Genomic DNA, 26704 nt, shown 5'->3' on the forward strand with positions numbered 1-26704 from the left:
CGGGGGCCGGGAGATCCCTGGGGCGGTGGGGGGGGCCAGTGGCAGTTCCCGGCGGCCCCCGGGGCGGGCGGGCGGGTGGTGGCGGCGGTTGGGGCTCGGTGCTCGCTCGCTCGCTGGGCGGGCGGGCGGTGCGATGTCCGGAGAGGATGGCCCGGCGGCTGGCCCGGGGGCGGCGGCGGCGGCTGCCCGGGAGCGGCGACGGGAGCAGCTGCGGCAGTGGGGGGCGCGGGCGGGCGCCGAGCCTGGCCCCGGAGAGCGCCGCGCCCGCACCGTCCGCTTCGAGCGCGCCGCCGAGTTCCTGGCGGCCTGTGCGGGCGGCGACCTGGACGAGGCGCGTCTGATGCTGCGCGCCGCCGACCCTGGCCCCGGCGCCGAGCTCGACCCCGCCGCGCCGCCGCCCGCCCGCGCCGTGCTGGACTCCACCAACGCCGACGGCATCAGCGCCCTGCACCAGGTCAGCGCCCCCCGCCCGGCCTCTCCCGGGGCCAGGCCCACCCTCTGCTGCGCCACCTGCGGCATCTTCCTTCCCCGGTTCCGAGCCGCCGTTGCCAGTCTCGACCCGCCCCGTCGTTCCTGGCCCTGGGCTTTGCCACCCTATGCTGACATCCCGTCCCAGTCCCCCTTCCCATTCCCCTTCGACCACCCCACTTCCGAATTGGAGCCGCTTCAGCTGGCCCTGGGCTTAGCCACTCTGTGCTGCCCACCCTGCCCCAGACCTCCTTACCATTCCGCTTCGACCTACTCTCTTCCGCACTGGAATCGCTTTAACCGGCCCTGGCTTTGGCAGCCTGTGCTGAGCCCTGCAGTCCCCCTTATCATCCCTCCCTCGACTTCCCCTCTTCCGATGTTGAGCCTCTCCAGCCGGCCCTGGACTTTGTCTCTCCCTGCCTTGCCCTCTCCTGAACCTGAGCCAGCTCCCATAGCTCAGTGTGGTCCATCTGCCTGGCCCTGGCCATTGTCACTTTGCGCTGCCCTCCTCTCGCCCCCGAGTGCCCTTGCTGTGCCGCCTCTACTCTGCCCTCTAACGCTGCCGTCTCTCTCCTGAGTCCGGACCACTTTGAGCTCTACTGGCTTCTGCGCCGCCTCTGGCCCACTGTTTCCCCTTCCCAGGCAGGTCCTGCTTTCTCTGACCTGCATTCTCTCCCCCGGGCCTGTGCCGCTTTCTGTCTGCAGCTTGTGGCCTGGGCCACCTCTATGGCTAGGCCCAGATCCTTCCCTGCCACCTCCTTCAGGATCCCTGAGGGCAGCAAACATGCTGTCCTGAAGTGGACATGGGGGCCCGGGTTGGAGATTCCATCTTCCTCCACTCCCTCTTCCCCTTGCTGTGTGCTGTGTGTTGCTGCCCAAGGATGCTCTTTCCGGAGCACTTCCTTCTCGGCGCTGCACCACGTGATGTCCTTGGAGCGGATCTTCCCCTTGTCTGGGTCCTCTCCGGGCATCTCTCCTCCCTACCCCAACCCCATGCCGTCTTCACTCGCTGGGTTCCCTTTTCCTTCTCCTTCTGGGGCCTGTGCCATCTCTCGTTTCTTAGGATGGCCTTCTCCCACGGATGTCTCTTCCTTGCGTTCCCGCCTCCCCTTCTTGTAGGCCTGCGTCGTCACCGTTTTTCTGGACAACCCCAGAGTACCTTGTCTCCCTGGCTTTAGCCACCTCTCCATCCTCTTGCTTTCTTTGCCTGGACACCCCGTCCTCCTGTGGATTTGGATCACCTCTCACTCCTTTTATTTGGGCAGCTCCCCTACCCCGCTTACCTCTCTAGTCTGTGCTCGCTCTTCCAGCCCCCCGTCATGACATCTTCCAGGGGTCCCAGAGCTCGGCTAGTCTTCTTCCTCCAACCCGGGCCCCCATGTCCACTTCAGGACAGCATGTTTGCTGCCTCCAGGGATCCTGTGTCCCAGAGCTGGGACCACCTTATATTCCCAGGGCCGGTTAATGTGGCTCTGGTTCTGGGTACTTTTATCTGTCCCCTCCACCCCACAGTGGGGCCACTAGGGACAGGATTCGTGACAGAAAAGCCCCATCCTTAGGCCTCCTCCCTCCTAGTCTTCGATATTGGGTCTAACCCCCACCTCCTGTTGAGCAGATTTCTTATCTGGTAACACACCCCCATTTCCTGGAGCCACCTCTGTCTCCTTGCCAGAACCTCTAAGGTTTGCTTACTGATGGAGCCAGAGAGGATCCTGGGAGGGAGAGCTTGGCAGGGGGTGGGAGGCAAGGGGGGGATGTGTGACCTGCCCGGTTCTCAGTGGCCGCCCTGCGCTACCCTCTCCCAGAACCTGAGCTGCTCTGATGCGGCCGCCTGGTGTGTTTCACTGATCCTGGTGCTGCTGCATCCTTACACTTCCCAAGAGGACATGCAGTTTGGAAAAACAAAATCAGAATAAGTTGGTCCTGAGTTCTAACTTCGGCTCTTCACCTTTCTAGTCCCGAATTTGTATTGTTCCTCCGTGCGTCAGTTTTACCTGTGAGATAAGGCCAGTAGCCAGCCCCGTCCTGGCAGGGCTGTGGTCAGGAGGGCGGGTGTCCGTGTGGAAAACTCTCTTTGTGAGAATGGTGCGTCCTAGGTGTTCACCAGGTCGTGGCCACCTCTACCCCCTTTCTCTTTCTCCATCCTTCTTGCCTTAAAGAGTCCCCAGTGCTATCTGAGACATATTCCTCCACCCAGAGCAGGGTCCCGCTTCCCTAAAGCCCTGCTCTGGGCCTCTGGGTTTGAGTCCTTGGCAAGCCCGGGAGAGGCGCTCAGGCTTCCCTGTCCCCCTTCCTCGTCCACCATCTCATGCCCCTGGCTCTCCTGCCCCTTCCCTACAGGGGTTCCTGGCTCTGCTCTTCAGACTGAGCCCCGTTCTCCTGCATCCCCCAGAGGCCCCAGGCCATCTACTTGGCCTGTACCCCACGAGAGGCCACCCCAGCCCTGTCCACCAGGCTGCCTTTCGGGTGGATTCTCCTCCCACTGTGGGGTGACTGCTTGGCAAACTCACTCTTTGGGGTATCCCAGGAGGCCTGGAGGATTGGGGTGGGCTGGGATTGGGGTGGGAAGGATTGGGGTGGGAAGGGAATCCCTTCAGAGAGGAAGGATTCCTTTCTCAGGTTACGTGGCCAGCACGCAGGGGAGCTGGGTTTGGGTCAGGTCTGGGTGTGGGGTGACCAGCTTATGCTGTTTGCCCAGGACAGCGTAGTTTTAGCGCTGAAACCCTCAGTCCTAGGAAAACGGACGGTTGGTCACCGTCTCTGGGTGACTCTTGTTTCCCGGCCAGTTTCTCCACCTGGGGCTGTGTTTCTTGTCCTGCATCTTCCAGGCAGGTCCCCAAGCATCACCCCCCTGCTGTAGCCACAGCTGTTGCCGAGTTCTTAGGGTACCCCACGTGGGTTTATCAACCACTTGGTGAGGCTGGTACACTCCCCCCATTCCTGCGCCCCAATTGCCTTAGTGGCTGGGGGGTTGGGGGCTAGAGTAGGAAGGGCTGGAGCCAGGATTCTTAGGGCTGAACAGAGAAGAGCTGGGGGCCGGGGCTCCTGGGTCTGAGGGAGGAGGGGCTGGGGGTCTGGACTCCTGGATCTGAGGGAGGAGGGGCTGGGGGCCTGGACTCGTGGGTCTGAGGGAGGAGGAGCTGGGGGCCTGGACTCCTGGGTCTGAGGGAGGAGGGGCTGGGGGTCTGGACTCCTGGGTCTGAGGGAGGAGGGGCTGGGGGCCTGGGCTCCTGGGTCTGAGGGAGGAGGGGCCTGGAGGCCTGGACTCCTGAGTCGAGGGAGGAGGGGCTGGGGCTGGGGGCCTGGACTTCTGGGTCTTAGGGAGGAGGGACTGGGGGCCTGGACTCCTGGGTCTGAGGGAGGAGGGGCTGGGGACCTGGACTCCTGAGTCTGAGGGCGGAAGGGCTGGGGCCTGGCCTCCTGGGTTGAATGGGGAGGGATTGGGCCTGGACTCCGGAGTCCCTGGTGCCCAGGCCTTAGGCATCTTTCACAGGGATGCCTGTACTGGGCAGGTCCTTGAAAGGGAAAGGCCCATTGCTCTCCTTGCCCCCCTCCCCCATTGCCATGACAACTGGGTGGAAATAAACGAGCCGAGTTCATCCCGTTCCCAGGGCACGTGCGGCCCCCTTCACAGCCCAAGTTTCCATGACCTCATGCTCTTGGCCCTCGTAGCTCCCTCCCCCCTTCTCCAGATGGGCAGCTTTGGAGAGGTGAGGGACTTGGGGGGTAATTTATTCTGTGGATCTAGGAGTTTAGCTTCACTCCTCCCTCAGCTCCAGTTCAGGTCCCAGAGCCCACCCAGTGTCCACAAGGCCTGGGGCAAGTCCCTTCTCCGGCCCCCTGGACTTCGGCTTTTGTCCCCCCAAGTTTTGGACTCCTAAGGGAAGAATGAGAAACGACGGCCCGTGTCAGCCCCTCCCTGCAGTGCCCTGTGCAGAGGGGGCCTCCGTGAACTGGAGTGTGACAGCTGTGTCAGCCCCTCCCTGCAGTGCCCTGTGCAGAGGGGCCCTCCGTGAGCTGCAGTGTGGCAGCCTGGGGCCCGGACACACAGGTGTGCAGCTGTCTCACCCCTCTGGGAGTCCTGCCCAGGCCCCTGAGTCTGTCCAGCACAGGGTGGCCTTCCCCCTCCTGCACAGCCCTGGACCCACGGCTTCGATCCCGCAGAGTATCTGCTGGGGTGGCTTCCAGGCATGACCCTTGGAAGGACTTGGCTGGGTTTAAGGCAGGAGGGGCTGGGGGCCAGGACTCCTGGCTCTGAAGGAGGAGGGGCTGGAACCTCTTCCCTAGTCTGAGCACTGGAAGCGCCACCTGTGGGTGGTGACGGGGGTTTTGCTGTGTCTAACAAGTACCCTGTGGGGTTCCCGAACCCGGATGAGAAGCGCCATCCCTTCCCTGTTCACGTCCTGTTTGCAGGTAGCCAGGAGTCCCTTTGTGGTTTCCACTGAGCGCTGAAGGCCTGGCTGACCTGACCATTGGGCAACCAGGCGTATCTTAAACAGCTGGTGGCCAGAGGCTGTGGGGTCGTTTTCCCCACTGTCCTAGCACGGTGTCCCTGGATCTGTTTTCGTGGCTCCCTCTGGAGTCCTGCCTTGCTGGGACACCGTGGCTGGGGTAGGTGCGGCTGACGGCTGTTTCCCACCCCCAGGCCTGCATTGATGAGAACCTGGAGGTGGTGCGCTTCTTGGTGGAGCAAGGCGCCACCGTGAACCAGGCAGACAACGAGGGCTGGACGCCCCTGCACGTGGCCGCCTCCTGCGGCTACCTAGACATTGCCAGGTGAGGCAAGGGAGGGCCGGGCAGGACCTGGTTGGGGTGGGGGCCTGGACCCTCAGCCCTGACCAGCCCCCACCCCCAGGTACCTCCTGAGCCACGGGGCCAACATCGCCGCCGTCAGCAGTGACGGGGACCTGGCCCTGGACCTGGCCGAGTCGGACGCCATGGAGGGGCTGCTGAAGGCGGAGATCGCCCGCCGAGGTGGGCTCTGGTGTGCTGTGTGTGGGGTGGGGGACACCTCCTCACCTGTGGTCTCCAGGCTGAGCGCTTTAGAGGCGGCCTGGGCACCCAGGCTGACCCTGCTTCCTAGGACTGTCTTTCTATGTGCCTCAGTTTCCTCACCTGTGAAATGGGGGTGTGGGGGCCTGCCTCCAGGATTGCTTGGAGCCCAGCAGAGGCACAGGATAAGAACTCAAACCCCTACCGACTGGGATTGTCATTTCACTCCCTGAGTAACTGAGGGGGTTGGAATGCCGGGGCGGGTCGGTGGGTGGAGGGGCTCCCCCAGGAGTGCAGTAGGTGGGATTGCTGGAACCTGCTGCAGGTCTTTCTGGGAGGGGATGCGTCTACTCCGGGGGGAGTTAGGGGCATGCAGAGGCTGCCAGGGACTGGTCTCCCTGTCCTCTGAGACTCATGGTACCCCAGGAGCCTTCAGATGCGGTCCAGGAGCCCCTGAAACTGTGTCTGGCCAGGTTCAGTTTTCTAGGGAAAGGGTGTTGCTTCTAGCAGGTGTGTGATGGCCACACAGATCCGTGGGTCCCCAGTGTGGCTTCTAAAGTCCTGGGCTCGCCTCCCAGCTCTGCCTGTGACTGGCAATTCCAGGCACGTCCCTGAAGCTCGCTTCCCTGATTTCCTAAAACAGGACCACTGGCATCGCCTCATGGGGTGGTTGTCAGGGTCTGGCTGGGTTGGGGTGGAAGGGTGTGAGCATGGTTCCCGGCAGGCTCCAGGGGACCGTGTGGAAGGAAAGGGAGACTGACGAGGGAATGAGATACCGGCCGCCTCCGAGACTTCTGACGCGGCTGTGCTGACGGGGCCGCTGGCCAGGCTGAAAAAGGATAGGATTCCGCGTGGGTTCAGGGGACCACGAGAGCCATGTGGGAGGAGTAGCTAGTGGGACATGTGGCGGCGGAGATCTGAGGTTCGGGAGCCCCTCTTTGGTTGAAATGGGGAGTGGGTCAAATCAGCCCTGGACCTGGATTCTGTCTCCTCCCTCCGCCAACTTTTTATTTTGGGAAAGCTTCAAATTTACAGAAAAGTTGAAGCAATAGCATGTGACTACCCATATGACTTTCGCTAAGATTCGCCAGTGTTTTTTCTTTTTTCTTTTTGTTTTTTAGACAGCTTTTTGAGATGTAATTCACCTACCCTATAGTTCACCCAGAGTGCACACTTCAGTGCTTTTCAGTATATTCACAGGGTTGGGCATTCATGACCACATCGATTGTAGAACATTTTCATCATCCCCCAACGAAACCCTGCAGCTGCTTAGCCATCACCCCCAACCATGCACCCCCCACAGCGAAGCCCTCTCTGCCTTCTGTCTCTGTAGATTTGCTGTTTTGTACACGTCACATAAAGGGAATCATACAGTATGGAATCATCAGTTTTTAACTTTTTGATACATTTATGTTCCTTCTCTCTGTTCCTCCCTTGCGATCTCTTCCCAGGTATAGACATAAACACATTTTTTCCTATCCTTTCTCCTCCTCTTTTTTCCCCCATCTCTCCCTTCCTTTCTTACCACCCCACCCCTGCCTTTCCATTCCTGAGCCTTTTTTTTTGAAACGGAGTTTCACTTTTTGCCCAGGCTGGAGTGCAATGGCATGATTTCAGCTCAGTGCAACCTCCATCTCCTGGGTTCAGGCGATTCTCCTGCCTCAGCCTCTGGGTAGCTGAGATTACAGGCATGCGCCAGCATGCCCAGCTAATTTTGCATTTTTAATAGAGATGGGGTTTCACCATGTTGACCAGGCTGGTCTCCAACTCCTGACCTCAGGTGATCTGCTGGCCTCGGCCTCCCAGAGTGCTGGGATTACAGGCGTGAGCCCGGCCGTTTTGAGACTGTGTTGCAGGCATTGTACATCTTTGCCTGATGCACAGCAGGTATCTTCTGCCACAAGGAAAACCTCCTGCAGAACCACAGTAGGGGTACAACACGCTACCCCCTGCTTTGACCTTGATGCTACACTGTTACACACTGTGTTAACTTTGATGCTACAGTGTTACCCACTGCACTAACCTTGATGCTACGCTATTGCCTGCGTTTCTCCTTGGCATTCTTTGTAGCCTCTCCCCTTCTGGTTCAGGGCCCAGCTGGGGATCCAGATCCGGGTGATTTAGGCTCCCTCTGTCTAGATCAGTCCTTCTCCCTTGGACCCCAGGGAGGCCGGGAAAGGCCTCCAGGGGGTCTGTGAACTTTCTGACATTGTATTTTCCTGCAGAAATTGCTCATAACTTGCATCAGCTTCTCAGAGGGGGCCATGCTTCTTCCCTCCCCTGGGGTGAGGAGAAGGCTGAGAGGGATACATTGGTGGGGGATATTGGCTTGTAGGATCAGCCAGGAACGAAGACCACTGGGGCCACTGGAAAGACCCTCAGCCACGCTGCTCGGGGTGGGACTCTGCGGCCCCAAATCACAAGGCATCTGCCTGTGACACCCCGTGATACCCGGCTTCACACAGGAGCCTCAGAGGGGCTGCAGTGCGCAGGACCTGGGTCACAGGCTGCACCCCAGCTCTAAGGAGGGCAGGGGCTTTTGCGCCCCCTGCAGGACACACCCACATGATGCAGAATTCCCCAAGGTGCTGGCATCCAGACTGGCGCTGGCCATAGTGTGGCCCTGGCAGCCACTCACAGGCAGGGCTGGGAGAGAAGACGGACCGGCCACAGGCACGACCATCCCCTTCGCTTTCCCTGGCTTACTTGCTGTTTTCCTGTCTCTGGGTCTGGGGTTCAGTGAGAGCATGTGATCTGCTCAGCCAGTCACCTCGTGGCCTGCAGCCACCGCTCCCTCCAACACCGCGAAGTCCTCTGGCCCAGTTACCTCAGGGGCTGAATCGGGCATGACTCTCTGCAAGAACCAAAACCCAATTCCTCCTCGCTCAGGCTGGAAAAGGCCATTTGAGGCCCGGCGCAGTGGCTCAGACCTATAAGCCCAGCACTAGGGAGGCCAAGACAGGAGGATCTCTGGAGCCCAGGAGTTTGAGACCAGCCTGGGAAACCTAGTGAGAACCCATCTCTATAAAACAAAACGCATTAGCCAGGCGGGGGAATGCACGTGCGCTGCCAGCCACTCAGTAGGCTGAGGTGAGAAGATTGCTTGAGCCTGGGAGGTGGAAGATGCAGTGACCCACTGCCACTCCAGCCTGGGGGACCGGCGAGACCCTGTCTCAACAAAATACACCAAAACAAAAAAGGCAATTTATATACCCATGTTCATAGCATCGTTCACAATAGCCCAGAGGTAGGAGCAACCCAGTGCCTATCATCGAATGAATGGAAAATCAACATGTGGCCCATCCGAGCAGTGGGACGCGATTCAGTCTTCATCCCAGCACTTTGGGAGGCCGAGGTGGGTGGATCACCTGAGGTCGGGAGTTTGAGACCAACCTGACCAACATGGAGAAACCCTGTCTCCACTAAAAATACAAAATTAGCCGGGCATGGTGGCACATCCCTGTAACCTCAGCTGCTCAGGAGGCTGAGGCAGGAGAATCGCTCGAACCCGGGAGGTGGAGGTTGCAGTGAGCCAAGATCGTGCCACTTCACTCTAGCCTGAGTAACAAGAGGAAACTCTGTCTCAAAACAAAACAAAAAACAAGACAAAACAAAAAACACAATGTAGATGTATCTTGAGGACATCATGCTAAGTGAAAAGTGAAAATAAGCCAGTCACAGAAGGACAATTACTGTCTGATTCCACGTCTGTGAGGTAGTCAGAAGCGTCAGAATAATAGAGACAGACAGTAGAATGGCTGTAGTCGGGCTGGGAGGAGTGGGGAGAATAGGAAGTAGTTTAATGAGTACACATTTTTTAAAATGATTTTTGTATTTTTTATGGAGACGGGGTTTCACCACGTTGCCCAGGCTGGCCTGGAACTCTTGAGCTCAAGTGATCCACCCACCTTTGCCTCCCAAAATGCTGGGATTGCAGGTGTGAGCCATTGTCCCTGACCTAGGGTACACGATTTTAATTTTGCAAGATGAATTCTGGAGATTGGTTGTACAACAACCATTTGTGACTACTTAATGCCACTGAACTGGGGTTAAGATGATAAATTTTAGGCTGGGCATGGTGGCTCAGGCCTGTAATCCCAGCACTTTGGGAGGCCGAGGCGGGCAGATCACCTGACCTCAGGAGTTTGAGACCAGCCTGGCCAACATGGTGAAACCCCATCTCTACTGAAAATATAAAAGTTAGCCGGGCATAGCGATGTACGCCTATAGTCCCAGCTACTCGGGAGGCTGAGGCAGGAGAATTGCTTGAACCCAGGAGATGGAGGTTGCAGTGAGCCGAGATCGCACCACTGCACTCCAGCCTGGGCAACAGAGCAAGACTCCACATCTCAAAAAAAAAAAAAAAAAAAAAAAAGATGGGGCCGGGCGCGGTGGCTCACGCTTGTAATCCCAGCACTTTGGGAGGCCGAGGCGGGCGGATCACGAGGTCAGGAGATCGAGACCACGGTGAAACCCCATCTCTACTAAAAATACAAAAAATTAGCCGGGCGAGGTGGTGGGCGCCTGTAGTCCCAGCTACTCGGAGAGGCTGAGGCAGGAGAATGGCGTGAACCCGGGAGGTGGAGCTTGCAGTGAGCTGAGATCGCGCCACTGCACTTCAGCTTGGGTGACAGAGCGAGACTCCGTCTCAAAAAAAAAAAAAAAAAAAAAAAGATGGTAAATTTTATGCTGTGTGTATTTTACCACATTTTTTTCCCCCTGAGATGGAGTTTCTTTTTTTATTTTTATTTTTTATTTTTTAATTTATAGTTTAAGTTTTATGGTACATGTGCACAACATGCAGGTTTGTTACATATGTATACATGTGCCATGTTGGTGTGCTGCACCCATTAACTCGTCATTTACATTAGGTATATCTCCTAATGCTATCCCTCCCTCCACCCCACGACAGGCCCCAGTGTGTGATGTTCCCCATCCTGTGTCCAAGTGTTCTCATTGTTCAGTTCCCACCTATGAGTGAGAACACGTGGTGTTTGGTTTTCTCTCCTTGCGATAGTTTGCTCAGAATGATGGTTTCCAGCTTCATCCATGTCCCTACAAAGGACATGAACTCATATCCTTTTTTATGGCTGCATAGTATTCTATGGTGTATATGTGCCACATTTTCTTAATCCAGTCTATCATTGATGGACATTTGGGTTGGTTCCAAGTCTTTGCTATTGTGAAAAACAGCAGCAATGGAGTTTCACTCTTGTTGCCCAGGCTGGAGTGCAGTGGCATGGTCTTGGCTCACTGCAACCTCTGCCTCCCGGGTTCAAGTGAGTCTCCTGCCTCAGCCTTCCAAGTAAGTGGGATTACAAGCACCCGCCACCATGCCCAGCTAATTTTTGTATTTTTAGTAGAGATGGGGTTTCTCCATGTTGGCCAGGTTGGTTTTGAACTCCTGACCTCAGCTGATCCACCCACCTCGGCCCCCCAAAGTGCTGGGATTACAGGCGTGAGCCACCGCACCTGGTCACATTTTTTTTTTTTTTTTTTTTTTTAAAGGCAGTCTATGGCCTTATGTAGCTGAAGTCCATGAGCTATATGGGCTTTAGGCATAGTTTGATCCAGGGGCACAAGTGAAGTCCAGAGCATCTCTCCATCACTGCTGACCTCTGCTGGCTTCACTCTTAGGCAGGTTCCTCAATGAGGTGCTCAGCATGGGTCCTAACTGCAGGCCCATATCGCAGCCAAAACACAGCACCTCTTTCCCAGTGCCACCTGGGTCAGATGGCCGATCCTGAGACCCATCACTGTTGCGAAGGTGACAGGAAGGCCCGGTGATGTGCCCACCCTGGAGCCAGGCTATGGGCCCGGTCACATTGAAACCCTATGGGGCAAAGTGTGGGTGAGGAAAGTCAAGATGAGGTCATAGGGGAAGGGAGAATGGATTTTTGTAGGCCCAAGCAGCAGCCGTGCTGCAGGGACACACAGCAGCACCATGTCCTACGCAGAAGGGACCCTCCCTGGCCACTTTGCACAGGGGTGTGGAACTGGCAGGAAGGAGACATGATGTGTTATTGAAACATTAGAAGCCAACTCACTTGGAATGCCAGCATCCAGGTCAGCTGGAAGAGGGGGAGTTACACTTGGAGGCGGGCGGACTCGACCACTGGATAGCTCCAAGTGCTGGCAGGCGCGGACACGGGAGCTGATTTCTGCCTGCTGGGAAAGGTGGTGATTGCAGCCACTTTGGGAAATGGTTGGTCGGCATCGATTATAGCCGAAGGCCCCACCTTTGCTTTGTTCTAGCAGTTCCACTCCTGGGCAGCTTGAGAGAGGCCTTCCCGCCCATGGGCAGACGTTCATCATAGTATTGTTTGCAGTAGTAAGAGGTCAGAGCCCACACCAAAGAGAGGATGGATCAATCACTAAACTCTAAATGAGTGATCTAAGCAGGAGTCAGCGAACTTTCTCTGTAAAGGGCTAGACAATGAACGTTTTAGGTGTTGCGGGACACGCCATGCCTGGCACCACTATTCCACCAGTGCTGTGGGGCAGGAGACTGCCAGGGATGGTGTGTGAATGAATGGGAATGACTGTGTTCCATCCCACTTCTATTGACAAAAATCGCCTTTCAGAATAGGCAAATCTGTAGAGGCAGAAAGATTGCTGGGTGCAAGGGGCTGGCGGGGAGGGAGGTCTGAGAAGTGACTTTTTTTTTTTGAAGACAGGATCTCACTCTGCCTCTCGGGCTGGAGTGCGGTGGAGTGGTCATGGCGCACTGCTGCCTTGACCTCCTGGGCCCACCTGATTCTCCCACCTCAGCCTCCAAGTAGCTGAGACCATAGGTGTGCACCACCATGCCCAGCTAATTTTATTTTTCTAGAGACAGGGTCTCCCTATGTTGCCTAGGCTGTTCTCAAACTAGTGGGCTCAAGTGATCTCCCTTCTTGGCCTCCCAAAGTGCTGGGATTACAGGCATGAGCCATGGTGCCTGGCTGGGAGTGACTTCTTCTTGGATACAGTATTCATTTGGGATCACAAAAAAGCTCAGGAAGTAGATAGTGGTGATGGTTGCACAATATTGGAGGTATCCTAAATGCCACTGAATTGTGCACTTTGAAACAGGGAAGTTGGTCAATTTTATGTTGTTTATTTTACCACCACCACCACAACAAAAGATAAAACACAACAGGTGGTCAGCACCCACAAGCTATAGCTTTCTGACCACTGGGCAAGGGCTCCGTCTACAGATACAAACAGATCTCAGCAACATGTTGAACACAAAAAACAAATCGCAGAAGGATGCGCAGCAGACATGCAGAGGGCGCTGACTGTGGTTGAATAAAAAGCCAGTCACCCTCCCTTCCCCTCCCTGAATTGAGACCCATTCGGCTATAATAGGATTGAACAGCTGGTGACTCCTTTAAAGAAATGACACAGCCAGGTGTGGTGGCTCACGCCTGTAATCCCAGCGCTTTGTGAGGCCAAGGCAGGAGGATCCCTTGAGCCTGGGATTTGAGGCTTCAGTGAGCCATAATTGCACCACTGCACTCCAGCCTGGGTGACAGTGTGAGATCTTGTCTCAAAAAAAAAAAAAAAGTGTCAGATGCGGTGGCTCACGCCTGTAATCCCAGCACTTTGGGAGGCCGAGGTGGGTGGATCACGAGGTCAGGAGATCGAGACCATCCTGGCTAACATGGTGAAACCCCGTCTCTACTAAAAAAAAAAATACAAAAAATTAGCTGGGCGAGGTGGCGGGTGCCTGTGGTCCCAGCTACTTGGGAGGCTGAGGCAGGAAAATGGCGTGAACCCAGGAGGCGGAGCTTGCAGTGAGCTGAGATCGCGCCACTGCACTCCAGCCTGGGCGACAGAGCGAGACTCCATCTCAAAAAAAAAAAAAAAAAAAAAAATACAAAAGTTAGCTGGGTGTGATGGCGTGTGCCTGTAATCCCAGCTACTCAAGAAGCTGAGGCAGGAGAACCGTTTGAACCCGGCAGGCAGAAGTTGCAGTGAGCCAAGATCGTGCCACTGCACTCCAGCCTGGGTGACAGAGCGAGACTTAATATATATATATAATATATAATATATAATACATAATACATAATAATATAATATATAATATACATACATAATACATATTATATATGTGTATATATTATATACATAATATATACATATATACATACATAATATATACATATATATTATATACATATATACATACATAATATATACATATATATTATATACATACATGTTATATACATACATAATATATACATATATATACTATGTGCATATATAATATATAATATATATTTTATAATATATATATAAAACCTAAAGTTTACTGAGCAAATCCAGTGCTCAATTACATCTAACTTTTCCTGTCACTACCAATATAATTTTTTTTTTTTTTTTGGATATGGAGTCTCACTCTGTCACCCAGGCTGGAGTGCAGTGGTGCAATCTCACTGCAACTTCCGCCTCCGAGATTCAAGAGATCCTTCTGCCTCAGCCTCCCAAGTAACTGGGATTACAGGCATAAGTCACTATGCTGAGCTAGTTTTGGTATTTTTAGAAGAGACAGGGTTTCAACACGTTGGGCAGGCTGGTCTCGAACTCTTGACCTCAGGTGATCTGCCCACCTTGGTCTCCCAAAGTGTTGGGATTACAGGCATGAGCCGTTGTGCCGCCCCGCAATATAATCTTAATCCAGCATCTTCATACATTTTATCACCATTACCACTTTTCTCTATATATGTTACATATATAGGAGAGAGATATATATAGGTTTTATATATATAGGAGATGTGTGTATATATATAGGTTATATATATATAATGTATGTAAATATTTTTTATATTTATATTTTTGTATTTTTTTATTTTATTTTTATTTATTTATTTATTTATTTATTTATTTATTTATTTATTGTTTGAGATGGAGTCTCACTCTGTCACCCAGGCTGGAGTGCAGTGGCACGATCTCGGCTCACTGCAAGCTCTGCGTCCCGGGTTTACGCCATTCTCCTGCCTCAGCCTCTCTGAGTAGCTGGGACTACAGGCGCCCGCCACCACGCCCGGCTAATTTTTTGTATTTTTGTAGTAGAGACGGGGTTTCACCGTGGTCTCGATCTCCTGACCTCGTGATCCGCCCGCCTTGGCCTCCCGAAGTGCTGGGATTACAAGCGTGAGCCACCTCGCTGGCCACTTGTATTTTTTTTTTTTTTTTTTTTTTAGACAGAGTCTCACTGTGTTGCCCAGGCTGGAGTGCAGTGGTGCGATCTCGGCTCACTGCAACCTCCAACTCCCACGTTCAAGAGATTCTCCTGCCTCAGCCTCCCACCTGCCACCACACCTGGCTAAATTTTTTTTTTTTTTGTAATTTTAGTAGAGATGGGGTTTCACTGTGTTGGCCAGACTGGTCTTGAAGTCCTGAGCTCGTGATCCACCTGCCTCGGCCTCTCAAAGTTGCTGGGATTACGGGCGTGAGCCACTGCCTGGCCATAGTTTTATATTAAAAATAATAAAAATAAGGTGAATTTCTGGTTGAAATGGGGACAGGCCTGTGATCTCCATTTTCCCGGTGCTTAGTGCTGACTCAGAGACCCTGAGTGGGACACATGACTGCGTGGAGTACAGTTGGGAAACAACTGGGCTAGTCTAGGCCTCCTGAGTCTCAGAGGGGATCAGAGGGAAAAGCTCTGGGCAAGTCACAGGGCTGAACCCGGGCCAGCCGTGTACAACCCTGGGTATTCCAGGTCACAGGGCGTGAGTCCTACCTCGTGCCTCTTATCCTCCTAGGTGTGGACGTGGAGGCAGCCAAGCGGGCGGAAGAGGAATTGCTACTTCATGACACGAGGTGCTGGCTGAATGGGGGTGCCATGCCAGAGGCCCGGCACCCCCGCACAGGCGCCTCTGCCCTGCACGTGGCTGCTGCCAAGGGCTACATTGAGGTGATGAGGTGAGTTGGGCCGGTCTGTTCCATCTTGCTGTCTTATACCTTCCTGTGGATCTTGTCCTTTCCCTTTCTTTTTAAATGTATGTACCGAAGGCTGTGTATTTCCCTCTAAATACAGCCTTAGCTGTACCCACAAGTTTTGATGTGCAGTCTTTTTTTTAATTGTCATTCAGTGTAAAATATTTCCCAATTTGTAATCTTTTATTATTTATTTATTTTGAGACAGGGCTTGCTATGTCACCCAGGCTGGAGTGCAGTGGCACAATCGTGGCTCACTGCAGCCTCAAACTCCCCAGGCTCGGGTGATCCTCCTACCTCAGCCTCCTGAACAGTGGGGACTACAGGTGCACACCACCATGCCCCACTAATTTTTGTAGAGACGGGGTTTCACCATGTGGCCCAGGCTTGTCTCGAACTCCTGGGCTCAAGTGATCCGCCTACCTCAGCCTCCCAAAGTGCTGGGATTACAGGTGTGAGCCACTGTGCTTGGCCTAATTTCAAAATATATAGGACTTCTAGTCATCATTTTGTTACTATTTTCCTGGCTTAACTGCACTGTGGTCAGAGAATGGGTTCTATATGATTCTCGCTTTTGAAATGTATTGTTTTACCTTATATACCCCAGTATATATAAGTCGGAAAAGGATGGTGTCATCAGGTGCGGTGTTCTCTGTAGGTTATTAGGTCAACCTTGTAATCATGCTGTTTTATTTGTAGTGCTTCTTTATCTTTAGTGATATTTCACCCGCTGCTTATTCTGTCAGTTTCTATGAGAGGTGCATTTAAATTCTTGCTGTGATTATGGACTTTGTTTGTTTCTTCCTATAATTCTGTCAGTTACAATTTGTATATAAGACTAGATTATTTGGTGCACATATAGTTTATTTTTGTTTGTTTTTGAGATGGAGTCTTGCTCTCTGTCACCTAGGCTGGAGTTCAGAGATGTGATCATAGCTCACTGCAACCTCTGCCTCTTGGGTTCAAGCAATTCTGCCTCAGCCTCCCCAGTAGCTGTGACTATGAGAGTGTGCCACCACATTTGGCTAACTTTCGTATTTTTAGTAGAGATGGGGTTTCTCCATGTTGGCCAGGCTGGTCTTGAACTCCTGACCTCAGGTGATCTGCCTGCCTCAGTCTCCCAAAGTGCTGGGGTTACAGGCATGAGCCACCACACCCAGCCAAGGTGCATATATAGTTTAAATTGTTATAGTACACATTCCCTTTCTGTCACCCTCACCTCAGTCTTGGGTCTTATTTCGTTCCTATTTGGCCGTCTTTCCCCTTTCTATTAAAGTTGTTGGTTCCAGTTCTCATCCTCAGGCTCCTCATTCTTTTTTCAGTTCCCTCTTCTCTCTTTTGTGATCTTATACTTTATTATTATTTAGTATAAAAATGAAGTTAACATGAATTCCTCCCTGTCTCTGCGCACCTCTATGTTGACAGTGTCTAGTCAGGTTTTCTTGGTGTGGTACATAAGATGCCTCTAACCGCTCCAGGCCGCTGTCCCTTCGGCTTAGCACCTGTAACAGCTCCAGGCTGCTGTCCCTTGGGCTTAGCACCTCTAACCGCTCCAGGCCGCTGTCCCTTTGGCTTAGCACCTGTATCAGCTCCAGGCCGCTGTCCCTTCGGCTTAGCACCTGTAACAGCTCCGGGCCACTGTCCCTTCTGCTTAGCACCTGCTGAAGTAGAGGCCCCGGACCTCCGTGTCTGGCCAAGTCCCAGCTCTGTTGCTGACTGGGCCCATCCCTGAGCTGCTCCTTATGACAAGGGGAACTGGAAACTCTAAATGGTTGGGCCTAGTGATGTGCCCAGGCCTGCAGGCCTTGTCCTTTTCCTCCCATGGCTTCCACTCCTGAGTCCTGGGGGCGGCTTCATCTCCTGCCACTGCACCTGCATCCCAGCCAGCAGGAAGAGAGAGGGGGCAAAGGAGCAACCATCCATTCCTTTCAAGAGAGCAGTGCGTAAGTGGCACCACTTAGTGCCAACATCCCATTTGCCAGACCCTAGTCACATGACCGCTCCTTGCTGCAAGGGACAGTGGAGATTTGTCTTCAGCTGGGTGGCCTGTGTTCGGCCGGGGGGCCTGTGTGGGTACTGTTAGTAAAGGGAGAAAGAGAGTCCATATTCATTGACGGCCTCATTCTCTGCCATAGAAGTGAAGCACTTTGGACTCAGAAATATTCACTGACTATAATGTCATTACTGCTCCTTTGTACGGGTACATGTTTACACTCAGATCTATTGACTGCATTTTTTATTTTCTTTTTACTTTTGAGACGGAGTCTCCCTCTGTTGCCAGGCTGGAGTGCAGTGGCGTGATCTCAGCTCACTGCAACCTCTGTCCCCTGGGTTCAAGCAACTCTCCTGCCTCAACCTCCTGAGTAGCTGTGATTACAGGTGTGTGCCACCACGCCTGGCTAATTTTTGTGTTTGTAGTAGAGACAGGTTTTCCACGTTGGCCAGGCTGGTCTTGAACTCTTGACCTAAAGTGATCCGCCTGCCTCAGCCTCCCAGAGTGCTGGGATTATAGGCGTGAGCCACTGTGCCCAGCCTGACTGCATTTTTAAAATAATGTAACCAGGCCGGGCGCGGTGGCTCAAGCCTGTAATCTCAGCACTTTGGGAGGCCGAGGCGGGCAGATCACGAGGTCAGGAGATCGAGACCACGGTGAAACCCCGTCTCTACTAAAAATACAAAAAAAAAAAAAAAAACAGAACAAAAACAAACAAACAAACAAAATACAAAAAATTAGCTGGGCATGGTGGCAGGCGCCTTAATCCCAGCTACCTGGAAGGCTGAGACAGGAGAGTTGCTTGAACCCAGGAGGCGGAGGTGGCAGTCAGTGGAGATCGTGCCACTGCACTCCAGCCTGGGTGACAGTGTGAGACTCTGTCTCAAAACAAAACAAAACAAAAAAAATTTGTTGCAGAGTAGAGGTATATGTTTATTTGATGATACTCATTCGATGCTTATTTTTGAGCCCCTGCTGTGTGCCAGGCAGTTTGTTAGGTGCCAGGGAAGTGGGTCAACAAGACAGATCTGGGCCTGTGTGCAGCTCATAGCCTCGTGGGGAGACAGACATTTTGGGTTGATCACTCTTTGCTGCGGGGCCGTCCCGTGCATCACAGGATGTGGGGCAGCCTCCCTGGCCTCTACCTATGGGATGTCGGGAGCATCCCTGGTTGTGAGAACCAAAAATGTCTCTGGACGTGGCCAGATGTCCCCTGGGGGGCAGCATTGGCCCAGTTGAGAACTGCTGGCTTAAGATATAAATAGGGTGATGGGAGAAGACAAGTGTGATGAGGCGGGGCTTTGGGGTCAGGAGACGTGGGGGTGAGGGGGTGGTGACTGCCAAAAAGGGGCTCAGCGTGAGATGCTGCAGGGCACAGAACACTGCCCGGCTGAGAGCAGCAAGTGCAGAGGCCAGCAGTGGGCGGGCGCTTGGGGAAATAGCGAGGGGCACAGCACAGCTGGGGCAGGCTGAGCCCCCGGGCAAAGTGTGGGAAAGGTGAGGGGCGAGGTGGGCGGCACCAGATAGAGGGACTTGTGCTTATAAGGCCTCTTTGTAGAATATCCCAGGCTGTCCATCTGTTCCCGCTTTGTGAAGCTCTTTCTCATTGACACAGAAACTCATTCCAGTTCTCCAAAAATAGACATGTCCTACCCTAAGCTGAGCTTGGAGAGTGGCCTTGGCCTTGTAGCCCTGCCTTTGCCCTCAAATTGAATGGTTTAAGGTGGTTATTGTCTCGAGTGAGCGTTTCTCAGCCTGGGCGCTATAGCAACGTTTTGGGTCAGATCCTTCTCCTTGTGGGGCTGTTGCTGAGCGCTGCTGGGTGTGGAGCAGCCTCCCTGGCCTCCACCCAGCCGATGCCACTAACCCTTGCCCTAAGTTATGACAACAAAGATTTCTGCAGACCTGCCGGGTCTCCCCTGGGGGACAGCATTGCCCTGGTTGGGAGTCACTGCTTTAAGCCAGCCCGGGTCCTAGAACACTACTGCCCTGAGACAGCCCTTTGGGGGTCCCATCCTTCTGACAGGCATGGGGGCTGGCACAGGGTCCTGCACCTGTGTCCTCCGGGGCTGCCTCCTTACACCCCACTGCCGCCACCTTGGAATCCCACAGCCAGGGTGACCCCCTGCCAGCACCAGGAGCAGGTTCCAGAGGCCACCTGCAGGGCCAGGGTTTAACATGTAGCTGCTGGTCCAAGGGGAGGGACAAGGCCTGGTGCAGAGGGGCCTCTTGTGGCAGGGGATGCTGGGCAATGGCTCTTTACCAGCCTGTCCAGGGACGTTTCAGTCTGGTGACCTGGGACTTCGGTTACCAAACCGCTGGCCGAAATCAGCCCTCGGCCAAGGGCCCCGCCTTGGCCTCTGACCCTGAGCCTCCCTGGCCCCCAGGTTGCTCCTCCAGGCTGGCTACGATCCGGAGCTCCGGGACGGGGACGGCTGGACTCCCCTGCACGCGGCGGCACACTGGGGCGTGGAGGACGCCTGCCGCCTGCTGGCCGAGCATGGCGGGGGCATGGACTCACTGACCCACGCGGTGAGGGCCAGTGCCCAGGCTGGTGAGGGGCAGGGCGTGGGGAGTGCCCGGCACCTCCTTCATCGTCTGCTCCTGCTCCTCCCCCGACCCAGGGGCAGCGTCCCTGTGACCTGGCCGATGAGGAAGTACTGAGCCTGTTGGAGGAACTGGCCCGGAAACAGGAGGATGTGAGTGTCAGGGCTGAGGGGCTTACCCCAGACTCCCCATGTCTCCTCAGCTCCTCCGAGGAGGGTGCAGAGGGGGGACCCCCCGACTTCTGACACCCACCACCCCAGCGACCTGCTCTTTTCCACTTGGTGCCCCAGCCCCAGCCCCAGCCTCAGGAGAGACCCCCACCAGGGCAGGATAGAGATGGGGCTGCAGAGCTTCCTGCCTGCCTGGTGGAGGGGCGGCAGAAGGATCTGGACAGGGTTGTCTGACACCCTGGTGAGGTTGCTTAGCACACCCCATCACCTCAGGGTGGCCCTTGCCAGCAGCCATGTGCAGGATTGTCCTAGACGCAGACTGGGCTGGTCACCCGCAAGGTGTCCCCCAGCCATCCCCAGGGCAGCCTTTCTGGGAAAACTTAGTGAAGGAGTGAAGGGCATGAGCCCTGGCCAGACTGCCTGGGTTGGAATCCCAGCTCTGCCATGGATCTGCCGTGAGTCTCAGCCAGCCACTTTCCTCTCTGGGCCTCAGTTTCCTCATCTGTCAAGTGGGAATGGTATGGTGCGCACCTGTATGAGCGGTCATGCGTGACGTGGATTGTGTTGTCAGGAGCTCGGGGAATACGTGCCACGGGAAAGCACTAGAGCCGTGCCAGCGTTCAGTGAGCTCTGTGAGGTGACAGGAAGCTCCCGAGGCCAGGCCTAGGGCTTCTGGTGCGTGGGCAGGGGAGCGGAGACAGCTTCCTCTTTTGAAAGGTTGGCAGGAGCAAGGTGGAGGCTGATGGATGTAGGAGAAGACGGTCTCACACAGGCTGGGGGGCAAGTGTGGGTGCCCTGAGGTGCCCAAGGAGGGGAGCATAAGGCAGGGCAGACCCGGGAGGGCCACGAGTGCCAGGCGAGGAGCACAGTGGCTTCCGGCCTGAGGGTGATACGGCCATGAAGGGTTTAATGGGTGGGGCAGGGTCAGCTCAGGTGGCCCAGATATGAGGGGAGCCCAGCCTGGGAGCATCTGGGGACGCTTTCTGGAAGACGTGAGTACTACAGCACTAAGAGTTTGCTAGAAGGGCAGGAATGAAGGGCCCTCCCAGTACAAAGGTGTGAAGATGGTGGTGAACTGTGTGGGGAAGGTGTGAAGACGGTGGTGAACTGTGTGGGGAAGGTGTGAAGACGGTGGTGAACTGTGTGGGGAAGGTGTGAAGACGGTGGTGAACTGTGGGGAAGGTGTGAAGATGGTGGTGAACTGTGTGGGGAAGGTGTGAAAACAGTGGTGAACTGTGTGGGGAAGGTGTGAAAACAGTGGTGAACTGTGTGGGGAAGGAGGAGGCAAGTGCCAGCTGCAGGAGCTGGGGCAGCTGAGGGCCCACCAGTGCCCTGGGTATGCTGAGGGGTCGGGGTGAGGTCTAAGCAGGTCTCCCCTTGGAGCTAGAAGGACCCCTCTGGGGATGAGACGGGAGGCTTCTCATGGGTGGGGGCTGTGAGGACAAGACGGCAGTGCCTGCACGTGGCAGCCGCGGGCGCCTGCTGGACGCAGGGCACCTCCTGTCCCTGAGGTGTGCGGCCATCTGTAGGGAAACCAGTAAGCCCACAAGCCGTCGGTGCCTGCCTGGGCGCTGAGCTCCTGCACAGCTGTTCATGGTGGTGTTGCTGTGGGGCATGTGTGCTCCACCCTCCCCTGCAGCCCCCTTCCCTCCTTGCAGCTTCGGAACCAGAAAGAAGCTTCCCAGAGCCGGGGCCAGGAGCCCCAAGCGCCCTCTAGCAGCAAACACAGAAGGTATAGGGAGGGAGGAGCCCCGGGCTGGCGGGGTGGCTGGAGGCTCCGGGCTTGCACTGCAGCACCCTCTCCTTCCCCAACAGGAGCTCTGTGTGTCGTCTGAGCAGTCGAGAGAAGATTTCCCTCCAGGACTTGTCCAAGGAGCGCCGACCTGGTGGGGCTGGGGGGCCCCCCATCCAGGACGAGGATGAGGGGGAAGAAGGTCCCACCGGTGAGGGGCCTGAATCTGGACTCCTGGGTCCGAGGGATGAGGGGTCGGGTTCTCTGAATCTAGAGGTAACTGGCATCTTCTGTGACCTGCCCGGTGTTCCCACATCACAGAACCACCCCCTGCAGAACCCAGAACCCTCAATGGCGTCTCCTCCCCGCCGCACCCCAGCCCTAAGAGCCCCGTGGTGAGTGGATGCCCTGAGAGGTCCTGTGAGGCTGGGAGGGCCGGAAGGTGGGATTCCATACAGCCTGTGAACCTCTGGCAGGGGCAGGTAGGGCGAAGACTATAGTTCCCAGAGTCCTCCTGGACAACCGGCTTCCTTTTCAGGCTGTGCCTGCCCCGGGGGCTGATGGGAATTGTAGTTTGTTGCAGTCCTTTGGGGGCTAACCCTTGAGGTCTGAGAAGAGGGATCCTTTCTCCCTAACTGAGACCTCCTCCCTCTCCCAGCCGCCTGAAGAGGCCCCCTTCTCCAGGCGCTTTGGCCTCCTGAAGACAGGGAGTTCTGGTGCCCTGGGTCCCCCGGAAAGGCGGACAGCGGAGGGAGCTCCTGGGGCTGGGCTGCAGCGTTCGGCTTCCTCCTCCTGGCTGGAAGGGACCTCCACTCAGGTGAGTGAGGGTTGGGCCGGGTCCAGGCCCAGGCCCCTGCCCAGTCGAGGGAACTGCCCCTTCCTCCCCTTTTCCTCTCCACACAGACCAAGGAGCTCTGTCTTGCCAGAATTACCCCGACCCCCTCCCGGAAGCTGCCGGAACCCTCTGCCCTGTGAGTCCCCAGGGCCTGGGCCCCTCGGGGGTGGGCGGCAGATGTGGGTTCCAAGCCTGTCCGTGTGATCCTGAGTGAGACCATGTGCCCCCTGGGGTCTGGTTCCTACTCCCACCCCAGAGCCTGTGCTGTGTTCCTCCTGGGGGCTCGCTCCCTCCCTCGGGTCTGTGTTGAAACGTCACCTTCTCCCCTATCTTCCCCCCACCCCAATGCACACACCGACCACCCTGCTGCCACCACGGCGCCATCTGCACATGCACACCCTCCCGCTCTCAGTTGTCGCACTGCTGCTTCTGTCAGAGTCCCTTACCCTTCTGACCGGTTGGGTAGTGTGCTGGTCTTTTCGTGGCTATTGTCGGTTTTGTGTATTTCTGCTCAGCTCTGACTCTGTCGTGGTCCAGATAATTTGTTTCTTTTGTTCACGGCTGCATCTCTAGTGCCGGCACACAATGCACCTGGGTAATGTTTGTTGAATGAATGAATTGATGCAGGTCTGAGGTTACCAAGCCTCCTCCTTGCTTGGAGAACTCCTCGCCTCACTCCAGGATTCCGGAGCCTGAATCCTCAGCGAAGCCAAACGTCCCCACAGCCTCCACGGCGCCCCCAGCGGACTCCCGGGACCGACGGAGGTGAAGAGGCCAGGGCAGGAAGCTGCCGCCCCCGCCCCCAGCAGGGAGAGACGATGTCAAGCAGGAGTCCCGGGGCTTTGGGTGGGCTCCTGAGGGAGAGCTGGCCCCAGGTCTGCTGGGAGTTGGAGTCCCCTCCCACAGAACTTGTCTCAAATGGAGGGTATCAGCCACGGAATGGGACAGGGTCCCTAGGTCCCCTGTCTGAAGTTGGGACCCTTCCCTCAGGTCCTACCAGATGCCTGTGCGGGATGAGGAGTCAGAATCCCAGAGAAAAGCTCGCTCCCGTCTCATGCGCCAGTCTCGGAGGTCCACACAGGTGTGGCGTGGGCTGGGATCTGGACTCCTGGGTCTGAGGGAGGAGGGGCTGGGGGTCTGGACTCCTGGGTCTGAGGGAGGAGGGGCTGGGGTCTGGACTCCTGGGTCTGAGGGAGGGGGGGCTGGGGTCTGGACTCCTGGGTCTGAAGGAGGAGGGGCTGGGCTCTGACCCCAGCGTCCCCTGACTGTCCCCTTTCCCTGACAGGGTGTGACTCTGACAGACCTGAAGGAGGCAGAGAAGGCTGCAGGGAAGGCCCCAGAGTCAGAGAAGCCGGCGCAGAGCCTGGTGAGAGGGGTCAGCGAGGGCGCGTGGGGTGGTGCGGGATGTCCTGGTCCCCTGACTCGCCTTCCCCTCCCGACAGGACCCTTCCCGGAGGCCTCGCGTCCCTGGAGTGGAGAACTCTGACAGCCCTGCCCAGAGAGGTGAGGTCTGCTCTCTGGGGGAAGTCATTCCCAGGGAATCATCCAGTCTTTCCTATAGTTTTCCTGCTTTCCTTGGGGCTTGACCCGGGGACCTGGGCACCCAGAGGGGCCTCTGGAGGTGCCTGGGCTGATTCCTGCCCCTCCGCCAGCAGAGGCGCCCGACGGGCAGGGTCCGGGACCGCAGGCGGCCAGGGAGCACCGCAAGGTCGGAAAGGAGTGGAGGGGGCCTGCGGAGGTGAGGGGCTCAGGTGGGGCCGAGCTGGTGCAGAGGGTGGGCCGGGGGGCGGGCAAAGCCCCTCCCATACCCGCTAAGCCCCTCCCATACTCGCTAAAGCCCCTCCCATACCCGCTAAAGCCCCTCCCATACCCGCTAAAGTCCCTCCCATACCCGCTAAAGCCCCTCCCATACCCGCTAAAGCCCCTCCCATACCCATTGAACCCCCTCTACCTGCCACAGGGGGAGGAGGCGGAGCCGGCTGACCGCAGCCAGGAGTCCAGGTAGGGGCGGGGTGGGAGAGGTGGGGTCTGCGTGCGGGCCGGGCCGGCCCCTGACGCGCTCTCCGCCCCTGCCCCAGCACCCTGGAGGGCGGCCCTTCAGCCCGCAGGCAGCGGTCGCAGCGGGACCTCAACCCAGAACCTGAGCCAGAATCAGAGGAGCCGGACGGAGGCTTTAGGAAGGTGCGACCCCACCCCTCCGTCGGGGCTTCCCCTGCTGGGTGCCCACCTCCTGGCTTCCCCGCCCCCCCAGCATCGCCCCCAGCCTCCACCTGACCCTCCTCCACCTGACCCCCAGCTGTATGCAGAGCTGCGCAGGGAGAACGAGCGGCTTCGCGAGGCCCTGACCGAGACCACGCTGCGGCTGGCGCAGCTCAAGGTGGAGCTGGAGCGGGCCACGCAGGTAAGGGCGCCGAGGCCAGGGTCACAGGAACTGGCAGGGCCGCCTGGGCGGGGCTCAGACTGCTGGGAGGCAGAGCCTGGCCTGGGGGGCGCCGGCGGGGTTGGGCTCCACTTGAGGGGCGGGGCCGAGATCTCGGAGGCGGAGTCTGAGCGAGGGGCTGTGGGCCTGCTGGTGGCGGAGCCTGGCCCATGCGGGAGGGGCTTGTGGGCTGCCTAGTGGGCGGGCGGGTCCCCAGCAGGAGCCTAGGACCTCTCAGAGCAGTGCTGGCTTACCCTGCTGACCCCTGTGCTTTCTGTGTCCTCACCAGAGGCAAGAACGCTTCGCTGAGAGGCCAGCCCTTCTGGAACTGGAGAGATTCGTGAGTAGGGGCAGGGGGGATGGGGGCCAGAGGCGTCCCCAGCCTCACATCACTAAGTTTGGACCAAGAGAGCCACATTGCCCTTCCCAGCTGGCCCCTGGCCTTCCCCTGCCCTCCTCAGCCTCACTCGGTTTCTGAACTTTCCCTGTTCATTCCAGGAGCGCAGGGCCCTGGAACGCAAGGCCGCAGAGCTGGAGGAGGAGCTGAAGGTGGGGGCTGTGGGCAGAGGGCCGAGGGTGGGTGGGGGCGCAACCCGCCAGGGCTGCCCAGCTGACCCTTGCCGTCCCCCAGGCCCTGTCTGACCTCCGCGCCGACAACCAGCGTCTCAAGGATGAGAATGCAGCGTTGATCCGCGTCATCAGCAAACTCTCCAAGTGACCGGAAGGGACTTCCCGCACCCGTATTTATACAGCTGCTTCTGCCACACGCACCCTTCCCCCGTGTGAACACGAGTGACAGGGCTCCGGGGGAAGTCTCAGAGAAGCCATAGCCCCCCTGGGACCTCCGGACTGGGAGGGGAGCAGAGTCCCCAGGAGCCAAGGGGGCCACCCGAGGCCAGGATGGAGGTGGGAGGCTGAGCCAAGTAGGAGGACGTTGCCAGAGGGGACCAGGGCCAGAGATGGGACCAGGAAGGAACTGAGGACCAAGAAGTGCAAGGATCAGTAGCTAGGACCAGAGTGGCCGCCTGGAGGTCCCCATCTCACGTGTGATGCCACCCCGTCACCCCTCCCCTCCTGAGCAGGGATCCAAGAATGTGCCAAGTCCCGCCAGCCTCAGCCAGGTGGGCCTGTATATAGGGTCCATGTGCAATAGGGAGGGACGTCTTTATTTTTTGCTGCCCCCTCCCCGCCCACTGTCTGGGGCAGGGGGAGAAGGTATTTTCGAGATAAAGCACAGGCACCACAAATAAAAGTCGTGAAGTTGCCACTCAAGGTCTGTGTTCCCAGCCAGAGGGAGGGCACTGTTTCCTGCTCCTGCTGGGGGGCTGTGTGTGTCCCTGACCAAACCACTGGGCCATTTGGGTGGGTGCCGGAGGATGGGTTGGTGCTTGCTCACCTGTGTGGTGAAGGAGCTTCAAGATGAGCCCCCAGCGGGAGTGAAGGCTCCAAGATGGAGCCCGCGTGGTGGCAGGCAGGGGGCTGAGGGGAAGCTGATGGGGCAGGAGGGATCAGCAGGCAAGACCTCTGGGGCCAAGGATATGGAGCTGGGGAGCTTGGGTTTTGCCATCAGTGCCTTTGAAACAAATTTAGTCAATTGCCAACATTTAACATTTGGAGA

At 56.5% G+C, this 26704-nt stretch overlaps 1 protein-coding gene across 3 annotated transcripts; it reads left to right on the forward strand.

The window, feature by feature from the left end:
- Nucleotides 1-44: 44 nt before the first annotated feature.
- Nucleotides 45-26358, forward strand: PPP1R12C (protein phosphatase 1 regulatory subunit 12C). 3 transcript variants are annotated; one of them, XM_055236554.2, is made up of 22 exons: nucleotides 45-454; nucleotides 5114-5244; nucleotides 5324-5442; nucleotides 15216-15375; nucleotides 19771-19915; nucleotides 20008-20082; nucleotides 21759-21832; nucleotides 21916-22043; nucleotides 22154-22227; nucleotides 22491-22649; nucleotides 22736-22803; nucleotides 23295-23432; nucleotides 23658-23748; nucleotides 23953-24033; nucleotides 24110-24170; nucleotides 24320-24405; nucleotides 24628-24668; nucleotides 24746-24848; nucleotides 24964-25068; nucleotides 25376-25426; nucleotides 25585-25635; nucleotides 25718-26358. In XM_055236554.2, the coding sequence occupies exons 1-22, from the start codon at nucleotides 134-136 to the stop codon at nucleotides 25802-25804; spliced, it is 2349 nt and encodes a 782-aa protein (XP_055092529.1). In that variant the 5' UTR covers nucleotides 45-133; the 3' UTR covers nucleotides 25805-26358. The 3 variants fall into 3 exon arrangements, with proteins under 3 accessions (XP_055092529.1, XP_055092532.1, XP_055092530.1); XM_055236557.2 differs by having other exon boundaries at nucleotides 22154-22224; nucleotides 24323-24405; XM_055236555.2 differs by having other exon boundaries at nucleotides 46-454; nucleotides 24323-24405.
- The last annotated feature ends 346 nt before the right edge of the window (nucleotides 26359-26704 follow it).

The sequence above is a fragment of the Symphalangus syndactylus genome, chromosome 13 (genome assembly GCF_028878055.3).
Source record: "Symphalangus syndactylus isolate Jambi chromosome 13, NHGRI_mSymSyn1-v2.1_pri, whole genome shotgun sequence".
Taxonomy (NCBI): Eukaryota; Metazoa; Chordata; class Mammalia; order Primates; family Hylobatidae; genus Symphalangus; species Symphalangus syndactylus.

Excerpts from the sequence above, each read along its gene's own strand:
- PPP1R12C (XM_055236554.2), top strand. The coding sequence starts at position 134 with ATGTCCGGAGAGGATGGCCCGGCGGCTGGCCCGGGGGCGGCGGCGGCG. Across the intron at positions 5,245-5,323 it reads GGCTACCTAGACATTGCCAG|GTACCTCCTGAGCCACGGGG; the intron begins GTGAGGCAAGGG and ends CCCCACCCCCAG. Across the intron at positions 23,749-23,952 it reads AGTCTCGGAGGTCCACACAG|GGTGTGACTCTGACAGACCT; the intron begins GTGTGGCGTGGG and ends TTTCCCTGACAG.